The sequence below is a fragment of the Onthophagus taurus genome, chromosome 7 (genome assembly GCF_036711975.1).
Source record: "Onthophagus taurus isolate NC chromosome 7, IU_Otau_3.0, whole genome shotgun sequence".
Lineage (NCBI taxonomy): Eukaryota > Metazoa > Arthropoda > Insecta > Coleoptera > Scarabaeidae > Onthophagus > Onthophagus taurus.
The window spans coordinates 35,039,947-35,058,698 of record NC_091972.1 but is presented as its reverse complement, the minus strand read 5'-3'; the positions used below and the strand labels follow the sequence as shown (position 1 = coordinate 35,058,698).

The following is an 18,752-nucleotide window of genomic DNA, read 5'->3' as shown; positions in this document are numbered from 1 at the left end:
AAAAAATCCAAGTGTAGATAAAAAAGAGTGCATTGATCATGTTCAGAAAATGTTGGACGGCAAACGTAGACACTGCAACTCTATTGACGACATGAAAAAAGCTATTTGGGTCACTTTATACCACAAAATTTTGACCAATGAGAAACCTCAACATCACTTTTGTCCGGAGAGTCCAAGATTGTGGATGTTTGGCAATTACGAAAAGCAGTTGCAGGATATGAAATTATAATCACAAGCATGATCCAGCAATGCTAACTGAAGTTGTTGAGGGCATAAAACCTATTCACAAAGAATTAAGCATTTGCTTAGATGGGTTTATAATAAAAAATAGTACAAATAAAAAAATAATAAATTGTAATAACATTTTATATAAAATTACGAATCATAAGAATAAATTTAAACTTTAATGACAACTCTTCGGTAGTGACATCTATATAAAAAATATTAACTTGCATAGCAACGTTAGATATCAAATTAAATAAATAAAAAGAATTTGTCATTTTTACCAACATACACATTTTTATTATTTTTTTAATGTCTTCCAAATTCACTTTAACAAATTGTTTCAAATACATAAACAATTTAAACAATAAAAAATTTTAATAAATTATTTCAAATTAAACCCAACAAATTTATTACAGAAATCTGTAATTATCAGGTGACTTGACAACTGTCTTCTCCGGTCGATTCATCTTAACCTCTAAAAAGTCCATTTCTTGCAAATCATTTTAGTATTCGACAATTTCTTGTGAAGATGAGCAACGAAGTCGATAAAACCCATCATATCCTACCTCAAGATCAACCTATCGTTTACTTGGATGCCGGTACTGCTTTTAAAGGATTAACCGAAAAAGAAAAACTTTACGCCTATTTCTTAAGCAAAGCTTCGTGGACCGGAGGTTTGATAACTTTACTACAAACTAGCCCCGAATCAGGACCAATATTTGTTATATTACATAAATTATTTCAATCTGAAAGTGTGTCAGAATTTTATACGGCTGCTTTAAAATGTGGGTTTTCCGAAGAGGAAATTAATGCACTCTATGTTTATGCTTGTGGCATTTTTAGTAATGCAGGAAATTACAAGGTAATAAAATTTGAGAGTTTTTTTTCAATTTATTAATTGTTATCTATCTTTATAGGGATTTGGTGATTCAAAATTTATCCCAGGAATTGATATGGATCGTATGGAAGAACTACTTCAATTATCATTAGGGTGGGAAACCTTTGAATCTTTATGGCATAAATACAAAAAAGCAATTTATGATTTATCACCTGGAAAAACTTGTTTAGGTTATCCACCGCATGGTTGTACCACTTATTTCTCATCAAATTTCACTGCTGCTGATAACGATATAGTACAAGATAGGTTCAAGAAACAATTAGAACTGTATAATACTCGTTGTTTTAAAACTGAAAAAAAGGGAAGAACTGTATATGAAATACGCTTAGCTAGTGAAGAAAGAGGAGAGGTAACAGTTGAAAGTACTGAAAATATCGATTTCCGAACAACCCGTGGAGATTACTCCCCTTTAATGGGGGAAGTTGCAAATTATTTAGAACAAGCAATACCTTATGCTGCTAATGAAACTGAACAAAATATGCTCAAAGCGTATGTTGAGTCATTTAGAAAGGGATCTTTAGATGACCACAAAACTGGATCTAGGTTTTGGATTAAAGACAAATTACCTACAATAGAGTCCTATATAGGTTTTATTGAAACGTACAGAGATCCTGCTGGGGTTAGAGGGGAATTTGAAGGATTTGTTGCTGCTGTTAATAAGGAAATGTCAAAGAAATTTGCTACTTTGGTTGATAATGCTGAAAATTTGCTCACATTACTTCCTTGGCCTAAAGGTTTTGAAAAGGATAAGTTTTTGCGACCTGATTTTACATCTTTAGATGTTCTTACATTTGCTGGTAGTGGAATTCCTGCGGGTATTAACATTCCAAATTGTAAGTATTTTTTTTTCATGGAATAAAATAATGTAATTAAAATAAATTAAGGGAGAATTCCAGTCTAGAGTCCCGATTTTTAGGTACCTTCATTGATACCATGATATTTTCTAGCACCTATAAAATGTGTTTTTATTTCATTATCTTTCAACAGTAGTTTTTACAAGGGTAATAATTAAATGGTTTTGTATTAAAACCACCTCATTTTTTATGGTAACCATGATGAGATCCTCTGAAATAGAATATGTAAATCAAAAAACCTCGATAGAAGCAAAATGGCGTCATTCTGAAGATTGAATTTAATTTATTTGCGGTTTTTTTACATTTCAAAGAGTTGTAGAATTAAATATGAATATTTTAATTTGATTCTAGTTCAGAGGATAACTATAGTCCCTACCACGAAAAACGCGAATGACTCATTGTTAAAAACTATGCTATAAGTTTTGGATGTAGGACTTAGATAAAAGCATTTTTAAAAGATAGGCAACCAAATACGCTTAGCGTACACTGCACTTTTTGTATAGATTGGTGTTCATATTATCGCGATAATCTCCCGATTTAGACGTTGCTGAAAATAACGTGCGAGTTATAATTTATATGTACATACAGGGTGTTCCGTTAGGGGAACGGAGCGGCTGTATCTCAACAACGGTAAGGCCTAGAGGTTTGCGAAAAAAATCCTTATAGACAAAATGAGCAACAAAAATAGCTGTAAATTATTTTTAAGTTCGTAATTCGACCGCTAGGGGGCGTAACATGAAACATAAAATTCCCACTATCTCAGAAAGTTAAACGATGAGCTATAACTTTGACATCATTTAGTAGCTTGGATAATACCGCATCGCTTTTGTTTCGTGATATTTTTCATATCTGTTATAATAAGGGCCAATGCCAATAAACCAATGCGTTTTTTTAATGGAACCACCTATATTTTAATTTTTATTCAACTAGAATTTTTTCAAACTTTTCAAAGATATATAATAAATCTATTATTTTATAAGTAGGCTGTGATAAATTAAGTGAAAGCGTTGCTAGCATACCGGAATAAACAAAGAATATTGAAAATACTATAATATTTTTACTACTATATTACTTTTATTTAATTATTGACTTATTAAAAAAATGTATCAGTTAATTTTTGTTTGCAAAATACGCAAAATAATTCCAAACCTTTTATAACAACTGCTATGGATGCATGAAGCATCTTTCAACAAGCTGGTGTAAACTTGCATAGTATGCATTCTTTGTTCGAGCAAAACCCACATTGCTTTCACCCCTTTATCTATGGGGTAGATTAAACTACCTGACTTTTCAAGAAAAACCAATAATCAGGGAAAATATGACAAAATACTAAATGCTATTAGAAACGTGTCTAGGCCTGAGACATAAACAGCGTTTTTTTTTTCGTCGAAACTAGATTAAATAAATGCATCGAGGTTTATGGAAGATATTTCGAACATTTGTGAGCTGTTTTTGCCAAAAATTTAAGTAATTCTAATTGTTTTGGTTTATTTTGTTTTATTATCTTTGTTGATGTTTCATTGATCCGTTGGCTTTAAACACGCCTCAAGAATAGTTTTGAAAGAGTTCTTAGCTTGGATAAAGTGTGAAGGAAGGTTGTAGGTAATAACATTTTTGTGCTCTCTTATTTGTTTGCTAAAGTAACTGGATTAAGATATACGAGTTTTTAACATTCTGTTCTATAATTCGAGAATGGATAGAGATATCGAGATACGGTTTTCACTAATATTTAGCAAAATTTATGGTGACTAAGGGTCTGTGAAGTAAATAGTACCGTTCCATTTAACTTTTCTTCAAAATCACAAAAATATGTATTTGCTGCAGATAACGCCATCTAGCTTATTTGCCTCCCCCACCCTTATTATAACAGATATGAGAAATATAGCAAAACAAAAGCGATGCGGTATTATCCAAGGTACTAAATGATGTTGTCAAAGTTATAGCTCATCGCCTAACTTTCTGAGATAGCGGGAATTTTATGTTTCTCTGGCAGTTACGCCCCCTAGCGGTCGAATTACGAACTTCAAAATAATTTCCAGCTATTTCTCTTGCCCACTTTGCCTATAAAGATTTTTTTCCAAACCTCTAGTCCTTACCGTTGTCGAGATACAGCCGCTCCGTACCCTTAACGGGACACCTGTATACTGTGTACAGGATGTCTAAATTTCGATGGGTTTGTAGGGTATCTCAGTTATTATGAAAGATAGAAAGTTGCGGTTTTCGCTAACCTGAGCTACTTTTTTGTGAAAAAAAAAGGCGCAAACCAAATTTTCATAGCCCTCTTCGTTTTTGATATACAGGGAGTGATTCAAAATTTACGGTTTTCAGACACCCCCTGTATCGCGGCTATCTGGAAACTTAGTAAAAAAGGATTTTAATAGATTTTTGCACGTAGAATTCAACGGTGCACTTACTATTTTTCTAGTCATCACGGTTTTTAAGTTATAAACACAACTTATGTTTTTTTTGAATGGAACCACCTATATTTTATTTTTTATTGAACTAGAATTTTTTCAAGCTTTTCAAAGATATAGAGTATTAACTCTATACTTAACTTTATAATTAACCTCGAAATTTAAAAAATACATTATTTTATAAGTAAGCTGTGATAAATTAAGTGATCGCGTTGCTAGGATACCGGAATAAACAAAGAATTTTGAAAATACTGTAATATTTTTACTACTACTATATTACTTTTATTTAAAAAAAATTATCAGTTAATTTTAGACTAGAATAATTCTGAGTATTTTTCATGTAGCACACTCTATGTCGATATTCATCTGTCCGAAAAAATTACAGTTAAAAAATACTGTTACTATTTTATTTCGGGTAAACGATAACATGGCTTTATCTGAACATTGCAATTAATAAGGAACAATAATTTTCTACTTAACCCTTAACCCAACACGTGCTTTTCTTGGAACATATTATACCGACATGCGGAGTTTGACAGACTCTCTGCTGTTATTATTTGTTTGTCAATTATTTAAATTTAGATTATCTTCTATAAAGTATTTAAATCTTAAAATATATGTTTAAGTACCAAAGAAAACAAAAAAATTGATGAAAAAAAGTTTATTTCAGAAACCCAAATAAAAATGTACACAACAATTTTTTACAAAGACTAAATTCTGGCTATACAGTTTTCCCAAACTTTTTTTACATGACTTAAACAGATTTCCTTAGTACAACAAACACATACATAAGCTGTCTTTCTACGAATTCGTGGTGGGCATATCACACGCTATTTTCGGGTCGCAAGTTTCTCTTCAGCATTTCTAGTACAAATATTCTCTTCTAAAGGCAATTGTATGATTTCGCGAATATTTATTCTCAAAGATTGAAGTATATTAGCCAATTATATCTTTCTACAAAAATGGATGCACCAATGATCTTATGAAATCCAGTCGACTTCCTACATTAATGTCCTTATACGAGCTATAAAGAATATATAATTCTTTGGAATTTTCATTGCCCATCGACGTGACCTTCTGTTTGACGTATAGTTTGCAATTTTTTGATCCATGATATCGATGCCACCTTTAGTCATGTTATAAAACATTATAATTTCTGGTTTTTTAGTGGCTCCGTCTATCTCTATAAATAGTCTTATAGTGTATTGTGCATAGACGAAACAAGAACTTTTTCGAGGAACAAATGATACAATGGTTACATCATTTTGAAATCCAAATAGGGACGTATCTACCATTTTGCCATGTTTGGCAAAAATTGTTTTGGCCTTGTTTTTTTCATCGTACCTACAAACGTAAGTTGCCTTTTTCTCAATTCTTCAATTAAAGGCATTGACGAAAACCAATTGTCTGTTATATTTCTGTTGTTCCATGTATAGATTTACTGAGTCTAATTACAGACTGGCATGGTATTGGTAGTGTCTGTTCCTTTTGATTTAAAGTTTTGCCATCGCTGTCTTTATCAGTGTAGATTCAAAAGATAACTTATCCGAGCATCAGTGATTTCAACAAACTTTATGCCATATTTACCAAGTTTTTTGGGCATACAAATGCGAAATCTGCACTGTTCACGACCTAAAACATAAGGAAGGTTGGAAACATAAAACCGGATGGTGTAGTACTTATCGAGTCTTTCCTCTGTTTGCGTGGTTTGTTGACATCTTGTAGAAATCTTTCTTCTTTAAGTTCTCTTTATCGCATAACCTTTCTGCACATTGGAACAAGGCTTGGATCACTGAGTTTTCTGTTGTGGGTGGAAATAGAATGAATCCTGCATGTACCTGTTCGTTTGTGTCTTCTTCCGATACACTCCCAAGAACTCAGGACTCAGGAATGGTAACTGGTTTGCAGCTTCCGTTTCCATGGTAAATTTAATCAAGAAGTGTTATGAGAACTTTTGAGTTTAGGTAGCCTATAAATTCCTGGAGTCGCTCTTTTCCGTATTACCAGATCACGAAAGTGTCATCGGCGTAACGGAGCCATAGCTTCGGTGTCCACGCGCGCTTCCTTAACGCTTCCTCTTCAAAAATTTTGATGCAAGAATTGATGTCAGAGGTGATCCCATGGCTGTCCCTTCGCATTGTTCATAGAATTCTCCCTTCCAGCTAACATATGTTGATACTAGGCAGTACTCCACTAGCCCTGGAACATACTACTGCAAGCCCTCCGGGATGAGTTTTTCTTGTGAATAGAGATTCCACGTCGAAACTTACCAAGATATTCTGGGGATCTAACTTTACACTCCTAATTGATTCCACAAAATGTGTAGAAACGCTAAGATATGATTCTGTTTTACCTGTAAAAGGAAACAGAATCTCGGCAAAGTGTTTTGCTTGCTGATACGGACTAGAATTTATGGCACTGGCAATGCGGAACATCCGTTTTATGGATTTTAGGTAATCCATATTTGTTCGTACTGGGGCCTGTACGTACAACCTTTCTGTTGTTCTTCTGGCATTCCTGTAGATTTACCAATTCTTTCATTTTCCTTACTATCTTCTCGTTTGGGTCCTGTTTTATTTTCTTATAGGTGGCTGAGCCCAAAAGGCTCGTCATCTTATCGTCATATTCTTTGATTGTACAGTCTCAACTACTACCTTCTTAATAAGGAAAGAAGGACACAAATAAAAGAGGGAAGGTATAACGGAATGTACAGGGACTTAATTATGGAGGGGCTGCCTAGATACTTGTTATTGGAAGGAGATGAGGAAGGGAAGAAGTTGGTGGCTAGGTTCCGTTGTGGAAACGAGGATAGAGCTAACAGATACTGGTTGGCCGATGAGGAGAGGTGGTGTAGGCTGTGCCTGGGGGAATGGGAAACGTTGGAACATATGTTGAATGGGTGCAGTGAGTTGAGGGAGGAGGAGATGGACCGAGGGCAGATCTTAGGAGAGGCGGGAGAGGGGAAACGATGGATGAGAATGGTTGTGGGGGTGAGGAGACAAAGGGATGGATGAGGGGATGATTGGGCCGAAGGTGTTGAAGTGGAGGAAGAGGGTAGAGGGTGAAAATATGATTTTAATAATGTAAAGAATTGTAGACAGATTGTTGTATACAATAAACTTTGTCAACTCTTTAATAGCTTACATCGAAATACCTCGGCGGCAAGCAACCTCAGCTCTAATTATAAGAAATGCCTCGGCCACAAGCGACCTCGAGTCTATGTCTATAACAGCTTAGATTGTACAGCCTCAACTCCTAACTTTCTAACAGCTTACATTGTAGAGTCTACCATCACCAAACATTGTAAGACGATTTTTAGTATACCCCGATTGACTATTTAAAATGTTGTCCTCTTCTACAGCACTTTTCAAAGTAGCTACACAAACCGACTGCGCGGCCACATGAATGTTATTAAGGCAACTGTAATATGTATCTTTAGAGGTACCTTATAAAAGTCCATAAAGTCACAAAATAATGATATTCCGTCATTTGCAATGCCCAACAAGCAAAAAATAAAAATTGCTTAGTGGCTTAGTATGCTATTTGCCATCTAATTGCAAAACTAATATATCGCTTTTACACTCCTTACACATCACAAGAGTGGTGCTAAAAGCGGTAAAAAAGTCTAGTAAAATAACCAAATTCTTTCTAAACCGAATCAGTATTTTTAGGTATATTTAAAATTTTTGCTGACATGCCCTTGAATTTGTCGTCTTTTTCAGTCGTATAACAGTTTCCGGAAAATCGACGCTTTTTATTGCGTTTCGGATGGTTTGGTGGATTTCTTGATCCTTTTCTACCCATTTGAAAATATTCCAATAAACAACGTTAGAATTGTGAGATCGTTATATGATAAATTTTAAAAATACTATTGAGTTAATACATGTGAATTCATTTTTGAAAACATTTTTGTATCAGAATACAAAAAAAAAGCGCTTTTTTAACATTTATGTAAAGTTCTCTAGACCGGAATCCCTCTTAATTAATTCAAACCCTATTTGAAAATAAATTAAAAATTGAAGTATTTTTTCAGATGATGACATTCGTCAAACCGAAGGTTTCAAGAACGTTTCATTGGGTAACGTAATTCCAGCAAGTTATCAACAATCAAACACTCCTTTTTTGAGTGATTCTGATAAAGATCTCTTACAAAAATATAGAGTAACTGCATTTGAAGTGCAAGTAGGTCTTCATGAATTACTTGGACACGGATCTGGTAAGTTACTTCAAAAACAAGCTGATGGAACCGTAAATTATCCTGACACATTAATCGATCCGTTAACGGGAAAACCTCCTACTTCTTGGTATGGACCAGGTGACACATACGATAGTCGTTTTGGTCCACTTAGTTCTGCTTACGAAGAATGTCGAGCAGAAGCCGTTGGTTTATATTTAAGTTTAGAACCAACGGTATTATCTATTTTTGGTCATAAGGATTCTGATGCTGAAGATGTTCTTTATGTAAATTGGTTGTCGCTTGCATGGACGGGGATTTGTTCTTTGGAAATGTGGGATTCAAAACGTGGTTGGTTACAAGCTCATTCCAGAGCGAGATTTGCTTTGGTTAGAGTTTTAATTGAAGCAGGTGTAGCAACCGTAACTCAACCAAATCCCAAGGATTTACTGCTTACGTTAGATCGTGAAAGTTTGAAAACTGCCGGAAAGAAAGCGATCGGAGATTTTTTGCTGAAACTACAAATTTACAAATCAACAAGCGATATAAAAGCTGCCAATAATCTTTTTGATACATACACAAACGTTGTTGAACCTTGGATTGATTGGAGAGAAATTGTTTTAGCAAATAAGAGACCGCGAAAAATGTTTGCTCAGCCAAATATCATTAGAGATGGTGAAAATACAATTTTGCATGGTTATGAACCGAACACGGAAGGATTGATTCAATCCTGGGTGGAGCGTTTTGATAATTGCGATTTTATTTATGATGCTCTTATTAGTTTAACCAATAAAGACGAGCATCATTTTGTGAATAGTGCTGAAGGGGATAAAAAGAAAAGTGCTTAAAATTATTTTTTATATATTATTTGTTTCATGTTTTTATATAATATAAATGTTTTATATTTATATAATTATCTTCTTACATTTAATAAAAAGTTTCATATAAGGTAAATCTTTATAACAAAATATTTTAGATCAAAACTGCATGTCACCATAATTAGCGAAAACAAGTTCGTTCTAACACTTCTGTTTTGAAATAGTTTACTTAAAATTGTCGAATCATACGAACAGAAAACTAAATAACATATACACTGTATTAATTAATTATCGTACCCGACGTCCAAGTATGCAACCAATATCACAATATTGGTATTGCAATACGCGATTTGCGATAATGGTTGTATACTTGCAATGATGACGTTGGGTACGATAATTAATTAACACACTGTACTATAACATACTCTGATGTTATTAGCTGCTAATCCTCTGCGCCTTAATTACTCGTTATCCAAGTCTTCAAATCGAAGTATTGTCATAGTGTCGTCTTGAAATCCATTTCTCTCACGAACTAAATTGTGCAAGATTACTTCAGCTAAGGTATCTTAGAATCTGCACCTTGAAGGCATTTTTCGACGAGTATTTACACCTTGATTTCCCCTCCAAAATTGATCTGGTACGGGCATACCATCAGATACCTATTGCGGAAGAGGATGTTCACAAAACGGCAATTACCACCCCATTTGGTCTTTATGAATTTACCAGAATGTTTTTCGGTTTAAGAAATTCTGCTCAAACATTCTAACGTTTTATTAATGAAGTACCTTCTGGTCTAAATTTTCTTTTCGTATACTTAGACGACATTCTTATCGCTAGTAAAACTGAAGATGAACACCGTTCATTTAACATTATTGTTTGAGATTAAGCGAATTCGGCATCAACATCAAAATGTCTTTATGGAGTTTTTTCTTTAGACTTCTTCACAAGATTTCTTCCTTCACAATCAAGAATTAAAGCAATTAATGATTTTCCACAACCTGAAAATTTAAAAGTGCTGCAAAGATTTTTAGGTATGATTAACTATTATCACAGATTAGTTTCAAAATTTTTAGATATTCTTCGACCTCTTTATGATTTGGCAAATTCTCTTAGAAATTGGTCGAAAGACTAAATCGAATCGTTTACTACAGCAAAAGAACTTTTGTGACAATCAGTAATTTCAGCTCATCCATCTAGAAAATCATTAACTATAGATGCTTCTAATACTGCCCTGGGAGCAGTACTCTCTCAAACAATGGATGACAATACCGTTCCTATAGCGTTCTTCTCTAAAATATTTTCTACCGCTCAAACGAAATACTCTACTTACGATCGTGAACTTCTAGCAATATTTTCAGCAATAAAATATTTCAAACATTTTCTTTACGGTAATCGTTTTATCATTTATACCGCCCATAAACATTTGATAAATTCTGTTCGTTCCAGTTCAGAAAAATCTCCTCGTTAATCTCGCTATTTTAGACTACATTACTTAATTTACATCAGAGATTAAATATATTAAAGGAGATTTAAATATTGTTGTTGATACCCTTTCAAGAATAAATATTGAATTCTTTTCGAATTCCTATCCTTCTGCTGAAACTATTCAAAATGCACAGAGCAACGATGAAGAATTAAATCACCTTCTTAAGAAACAATTTTCTAATAAAACATCTTTTCAATTATCTTTTAAAAAGGTTTCCAACTGCAAATAACGGGTGTTTTTTTAAGCCCGATAGAACTTTAAATTGAAAAAAGTAACACAAAAAATTAAATGTTAAACCAAAAAATTTTTTTGATCGAAAGATCAATTCATGGCATTTAACATTTAAAAATGATTTTGGGCATATGGGCACCGCGGCTTTTCTTGACGAAGCGCATTCTGGAAGTCCAATTTTGCGCCACTTTTTCGAGCATTGCTGGCCGTATGTCACGAATAACACGAACAATGTTGGTTTTGGTTTATTGTTGGTTTATCAGCAACCAAGGAAATAATCGAGAGGTGTCAAATCGCACCACCTTGGAGGCCAATTGGCATATCCATTTCTCGAAATCAACTTATCGCCAAATTTTGATTTCAATAAGTCAATGGTTGCGGTCGCTGTATGGCACGTAGCGCCGTCCTGTTGAAACCACATCTCGCCCGGATCAATATCATCCATATTTTCAAACAAAAAATCATTGATCATGGTGAGGTGACGATCACCATTGACCGTAACGCGAGCTCCGACTTTATTTTTGAAGAAATAAGGTCCAATGATGCCACCAGCGTGCAAACCACACCAAACGGTGCATTTTTCTGGATGTAATGGAGTCTGTAGGGTCTGTTGTGGATTGGTTTCACTCCATATGCGGCCCGTTAAGCCAAAAATGAGCCCCTCATCGCTGAACACAATTTTGCGATAAAACATCGGATCAGTTTCTAACTGCTTTAGAGTCCAATCGGCGAAAGAACGACGCATATGATGGTCTCGTGGTTTTAATTCCTGCACCAGCTGGATCTTAAACGGGTGTAGGCCAAGATCTTTGGGCAAAATTTTTCACTTAGTGGACGGACAGAGCCCTAATTCCTGCGACCGACGATGAATCGATAAATTTGAATCTTCTTCCACGCATTCGTTTACAGCGGCGATATTCTCTTCAGCACGCACATTTCTTCGACGTGTTGATTCTATTGCATCATTTAGAGAGTATGTGGTATGAAATCTATCCACAGTTCGACGGATGGCTTGCTCAGATGGACGATTATGTGTGCCATACAAATCACGAAGTCGTCTATAAGTTATGCGAATTGATGACTGATTTTCAAAGTAAATCTGGATAATTTGGTAACGTTGTTCAAGCGTCAATCTGTTCATGATGATTTGCCAGAGTATAGTGATCATAAATATCAAAAAGTGAGCGCAGTATCACAGTTCGTTTGACAGTTAACCCTTTCGTAAGTTCTATCTAGCTTAAAAAAACACCCTCTATAAGGTTTGATGCGAAACTTCTTTTGATGAATCACGATACTATATGTACCTAAAAAATTAAGAAAAATTATATTTGACCAATTTCACAATATTTCTCATCCTGGTTTTGGTTCAACCCTTTACAGTTTAAACCCCCGTTTCTATTAGCCTCACATGGCCAGAAGTGTAAATGTATAGACAAAAACTTGCCTACATTACAACGTGCAAAAGTTAAAATATACCAAATCCTCCTCTTCAGAAAATTCCTATTCCGAGAGGCAGATTTGAACACATTCACCTAGATTTAGTAGGCCCTCGAGTACCTTGCCTTGTTTATGCTGTCAAAGACACTACTTTTACTATCGCTCACACACTTCTACGCAACTATTTTTCGAGATTTGGTATCTCACCCTGCAACACATGATGAGGGAAGGCAATTTGAATCCAAACTGTTTCGGCAATTCAATAACCTTTTAGGGACCAACCAAATTCGAGCTTTCTTTTACCAGCCCCAAGGTAATGGTATGTTGAACAGATTTCATAGAACTCTCAAAACAGCCATTACTGTCCGCGGAGCTGGTAACAGATGGAATAACGATCTGCCCATTATTCTTTTAGGACTTCGGTGTTCTCTAAAAGAAGATCTTGGTTGCTCTTCTACAAAACTATTGTATGGCTAGCCGCTTAAACTACCCGGCAAATTTTTTATGGATTCACATTCCACAGCAGAAATTAAACCACTCCTTTCTAGTTTAAGCCAAACCTTTTTTTCTCTAAAACCTATTCCATCATCCTTTCATTCAAAAAGATTTATTTAATTCTAATTACATTTTTCTGAAAATTGAAGGTTCGAAATATACGCTTAGAAGTAAATACGAAGGACCTTATAAAGTTATTAAAAAATTTCCAAAAACCTTTATTATGCGTCATAACAATATAAAATTTTCAGTAAATATTGATCTTTTGAAGCCTGCCTTCATATTAAATAACAATTTAAGAAGTGGCATTATTACTAACGATATAGCCAAAAAAAGGCGTGTTCATTTTAATTTCAATAAATGTTCTTTTTCATAGAAAGGGGGAATAGTTGTCCGGAGCATTTTCATTGCTATTAGTGTATTCTATTATCAAATTACCTTTTAATATTTCTAAGATATTTGTTACCATGTTTATAAAAAACAATTAGTAATATTATTAATTTCTATTTTAATACCAAAACAATAAATAAATGGTATGCGTACCACATCGAGTATTTATTTTCAAGGTAAAATTCCCTGGATATATACCCGCGGGTATTTACCCAAGATGGGTATTTAGAGGTATTTATAAAATTTAAAAACAGTACAAAGACCACTAAAAAAATAAACAAGTTTAATTCAAAACTAAAAGTTTTATTTTAATAAAAAGCAATAATAATGGTATTTATATAAAAACTCATACAAATAAAACAATAATCGCTAAATAATATAAAGTTTTAATCATAATAACTTGATCTAATCTAAATTACAATGGGCGGAAGGACTTTGGTCGATAACCCTTTTTAGACTTAATGAATGTACATTATGTTGTTGTTTATGTTATATATGAGTGGGTCAGAAGTAAAGTGAACCAAGTCCACTTAAGTTCGTTTCGAGAAAACGGACCGTTTGATTTCGATCCATTTACTAATTTTTTGTAATAGGCAACGAAATTTTTAAAGTTGATATTTTTTATAAATAAGTATCTACACTATTGTTACTTAGGTGTTATTTAAAAGAAACTTCATTATTTTAGCTATACAACTGGTTAAAAGAAAGAAATGTGGACTTAGTTTACTTTTACTCTGATTTTTTTTTACCGCAATTCGATCAAGTCCAACTATTAATACGGTGTGAAAAAGTAATGACAATTTCTTTTATAGAAACATTTTTCTTAAGGAAAATGTAAGAAAAGTAGTACAGTTTAGAGTTAACCTCACAAAATAAATTAAAATACTAGAAAAAACAACAATTTTATTCATAAAGTATGTGCTCCTCTGGAATTTTACTCGATCTAGTATTCGTTTGAACAGGTAATGACTTATAAAAGTTGTGGTAGATTGGAGGTATGAAAGGAAGTAATGAAATCATATCTTTTTTCTTAATATCAGTTATACGGCGCCTAGCGTTGTAGAGCGGTTTTTGATCTATTGATGCCAACGAAGAAAGATTTCTACCATTTTTGTTGTTTCTTTTTATGTTAATTTCTTTGAATGGAAGTAAGTTATCAGCTGTGTCCTTATAAAATATTGAAAATGGGTGTCCTCTTTTGAACTGAAGTCGTTGAATCTTCAACCAATTTACAGGTGCTTTGTTGGTATTTATTTTTCTATTAGTAATGTGCTCTAATAAATTTTTGGTTGACAAAAAATCATTGAATTTAAGCTCAGTGACCTTATATGGCGTTTTCTTTCTTGAGCTTTTAAGCTGCCTCACTCTGTTTCATTCCATACAAACATTTCAGGTGGTCCGGAATTAATTAAAGGATGAACACCGCAATTATACATGTACAAATTTCGTTTATAATAAGCGACGGACGTGGTTAGTTTTGGAAATGCTAGAGCCTTCTGCAAGTCAAACGTACAAGCATAATAATTTTCTGAAACTTGTGAAGCCTCATTCTTCAACTCATTTCTAATTTTTTCTGCTTGAGACAAATGCATTTTTCTTTCAGTCTCTATTTTTGTTATAATAGATAGATCTTTTTCTGAAGCCAAAGCAATATTCCATTGGTCACATTTCTTGCATGTGTCTTTGTAGGGTATTTTAAAATGCAAATTATACTTTGTAGTGAAAACATTATAGTAATATTTTTCCTTACATGGAATTTTTCCTTCTAATTGACATTTGTCTACATACAACTCGTACATTTTCTTTATTGACAATTCGGAATTTAAATATTTCCTATTAGGATTCTGATGACGTGTGTAGTGGCTGGTAAATGCAGGGAATGACTGAATATGTGATCGGATTTCAGTTTGATCAATTTTGTTACTTGACGGATGCCTCCTACGTGAATCCAATACAGCGTGTACCTCATGTTTTGTTAAGCACCTGTACACCCTACCCCAACTGAGGTTTATGGTATTCAAAAGTACGTGACCGAAAGCCTCTACTTCCATCCCTAATACGAGATCTTTGTGGTACTTTGATCTTTATAGCGCCTCGTAGAAATGTATTTTGCTTTGAATAATCTTTAAGCTTCCAAAATGAAGTGAAAAACATTTCGCGCTGCTCTTCTGTCACTTTATCTTTACATTTCGCTGGACACTTACAATCATAATTCTGTTTAAATTGTTTTGTCGGCATGGATTTACCTTTACGCGTAGTGTAGGCTTGACCACTATTTCTGAGTAACTTATTAACATTTTGTTTCCAAGAATCTTCATCTCTTTCTCGCTTACGACCTATTTGCTTATATCTTTTCTTTCTACTAATACTAGTGCAAGTAGAAGGTACATCATCAACAGCACTATTACATTCTTCTATATCTAACAGCGAAACTGACGAAATAATAGTTGATACTGTTTCTTTATTATTATTATTACAAAAATCTAAAATAGTATCTATAGTAGTTTTATTATGTTGGAAACGTGTGTATTACACAGTAAAATTTCGTTATAACGCTCCCGTTCATAAGTTTTCACGGTTTTAAACGCTCTTATTCTGTGATCCCGGACCCAAATGATGATTTTCCACACAAAACTAATTCGTTATAACTTATAACGCTCCGAATTCCCGGTTATAATGCTTCGATGGAGATATTTGTTACCGTCTCTTTTTGAAAATAAACATATCTGTTGTGGTTTTCGGATTTTACAAAAGTAAACTTTTTGTTTAAACGGATAGAAATTTAAAAGTAAGTTTTAGCATCTTTATGATTTCTCGGTTATAGCGTTTTCCCGGTTATGGCGCTCTTTTTCTTATGTCCTTAGAAGAGTGTTATAACGAATTTTTACTGTTTATGTACATACCATGGTCAGAAAGACTTAAGTCTTCGAATTCTTTATTAGAACCTGTGTTCAAATCCATCACTAAATTAACCACACAAGAAATTCACATGAAGATTGCAATGACAGATTATAAACAGAGCTGTCAGCGATAGTTGAGAGTTCTGACTTAGCCCACTTTATCACAGAATCTTAAGCTACTTGGACTTGGTTCATTTTTTCAATGAAAAATGGTACAAATCATTCAGTATTAAAGTGAACTAGCGTACATTATTAGTAACCTGATGAATTAAGTACAGTAATACCCCGTAGTTACGCGATAGGTGGGACTGACAGTAGCCGCGTAAATCGAAAATCGTGTAAGTCTAAATTCGATAAATACACATTATAAAATCAAGGATGTAAAAAATGTATGTACAGGATGGTTCAAATTTGATGTCCGAATAGGCTATCTCAAAAACTATACCAGTTAGAAAAAAAGTAGCTAACATGTCTCGATCTCTTTTTTTAGATCAAAAATAAATTCCTATGTCGAAAACCTCAAAGCGCGTTCAAAGCACGCTCAAAGCGCGTAAGTACGGGGTCGCGTAAGACGGGGTCGCGTAAGTCGAGGTTTTACTGTATTGAATAAGTCAGCACATAAAATTATAACTATTCAAATGGACCTAAGTATACTCTTAACTAAATTTTAGAAAAAAATAGACTTGGTTCACTTTCCTTCTGACCCACTCATATTGCTTTTAATTGTCTAAAATAAATCCATTGTCTATCTCTAAATTACAACATATTTCTGTGATGATAAATACGTCTTCGATCGTTGACCATTCCTCGTCTTCAACGTCTATGATCTTACTCTTAATTTTTTTCCGAATCTGTTATATGTTTACTTGCATTATTTTTATACGTACGGTTTGGGTATTTACCCTGGACCGGGGTAAATACCCGGATAAATACCTACCCGCCGGGTATTTACCCAGCGCATGAAACTAATTGTAAGAGGATTTAAAGTTTGTATGTGCAGGTATGGTTATACACTCTAATCCAGCGTTTCTTAAACTGTTCCGCGGAACCCAGGGTTCCGTGGAAAACACTTAAGGGTTCCGTGAATCGTACGTGATACTTTTTACATAACATCAGGTTTAACGTCTAGCTGTTTTAAAAAACATAGTGATGAAAACAATGACACCGATACAAATCAAATCGCCTCAAAAGAAAATAAGCCAGTTATAAATGCTTCTACAAGTGTTGAATCCAAAATAGTTACTAAAAAACAGGAGGTGTAATGAAAGTTACATATCCTTAGGATTTATGAACAGTAATGCTAATCCGCAGTGCGTTATATGCAGGATTGTTCTTCCAAATAGATCTATGGCTCCAGCTAAGATGCGTCGACATTTGGAATCTGTTCATAGGGACCTTAAAGAAAAAAATGTTGAATTTTTCAAGCGAAATTGTGACGAATTTGTAAAATTAAAAACATTTATGGTTCAAACCACAAAAACGATTAATGAAAAAGCAACTGAGGCTTCTTACTTGGTCAGTTATCAAATAGCTCAACGCGGTGAAGCCTGCTCAATTGCGGAAAATCTAATAAAACCTTGCGATATGGTAAAATGTATGTTAGATGAAAAATTAGCAGAAGAAATAGGTAAGATCCCACTATCGAATGACACGATAGTTCAGCGCATCAGAAGTTGAATGAACTTACTTTTCGCCTGAAATCATGCAAATTTGCATTACAAATGGACGAATCTACCGATGTAGCTGGTCTCGCAATATTAATTGTCATCGTTAGGTACCAGCATGAAAACGCAATATCAGAGGATCTTCTGTTATGGAAATCTCTGGCAACACATACTACTGGACTAGAAATATTTAGTCTCCTAAATTCTTTTCTTGAACACAATGAAATACTATGAGACAACTGCATCGATATCTGTACAAATAGAGCAAAAACCATAAGTGGCACAATTAATGCGGCTGTACAGCTTATTAAAAATATCGCAAAAAACTGTTCTAGCAGTCACTGTGTGCTTCATATACACTTGCTGCAAAGAAATTATCCCCCAGTTGTAAGAAGGCTCTCGATGAGGTGGTCAAAATCATTAACTTCATAAAATCTCGGCCTCTAAATAATCGTTTATTCGATATCTCTTCTGTACATACTGAAGTCAGATGGTTGTCACGAGGAAAGATACTAACCCGTTTTGTTGAAACTAAGGGACGAACTACATGCTTTTTTTAGAACATAATTTCCAATTGAAAGATCGATTATTTGATAAAAATTGGCTGCTTAAAATTGCATGTTTAAGCGACATTTTTACGAAGATTAATAATTTTAATTTAATACTTCAGAGCAAACAGGTAAATGTATTTATTGCTACCGAAAAAATTCTTGCTTTCAAGAAAAAGATAGAATTTTGAATAATTTGCTCCAATGAATATGATAGC

At 34.0% G+C, this 18,752-nt stretch overlaps 2 protein-coding genes across 2 annotated transcripts; both read left to right on the top strand.

Moving 5' to 3' along the window:
• The first annotated feature begins 649 nt into the window (after positions 1 to 649).
• On the top strand, positions 650 to 9,513 carry LOC111428717 (dipeptidyl peptidase 3). Its single transcript, XM_023064370.2, has 3 exons — positions 650 to 1,087; positions 1,143 to 1,956; positions 8,425 to 9,513. Exons 1-3 carry the CDS (start codon positions 755 to 757, stop codon positions 9,411 to 9,413), a joined length of 2,136 nt encoding a protein of 711 aa, XP_022920138.2. The 5' UTR covers positions 650 to 754; the 3' UTR covers positions 9,414 to 9,513.
• An 8,156-nt stretch (positions 9,514 to 17,669) lies between these two features.
• Positions 17,670 to 17,999, top strand: LOC139430490 (zinc finger BED domain-containing protein 5-like). The gene has a single exon (XM_071197551.1). It carries the CDS (start codon positions 17,670 to 17,672, stop codon positions 17,997 to 17,999), a length of 330 nt encoding a protein of 109 aa, XP_071053652.1.
• The last annotated feature ends 753 nt before the right edge of the window (positions 18,000 to 18,752 follow it).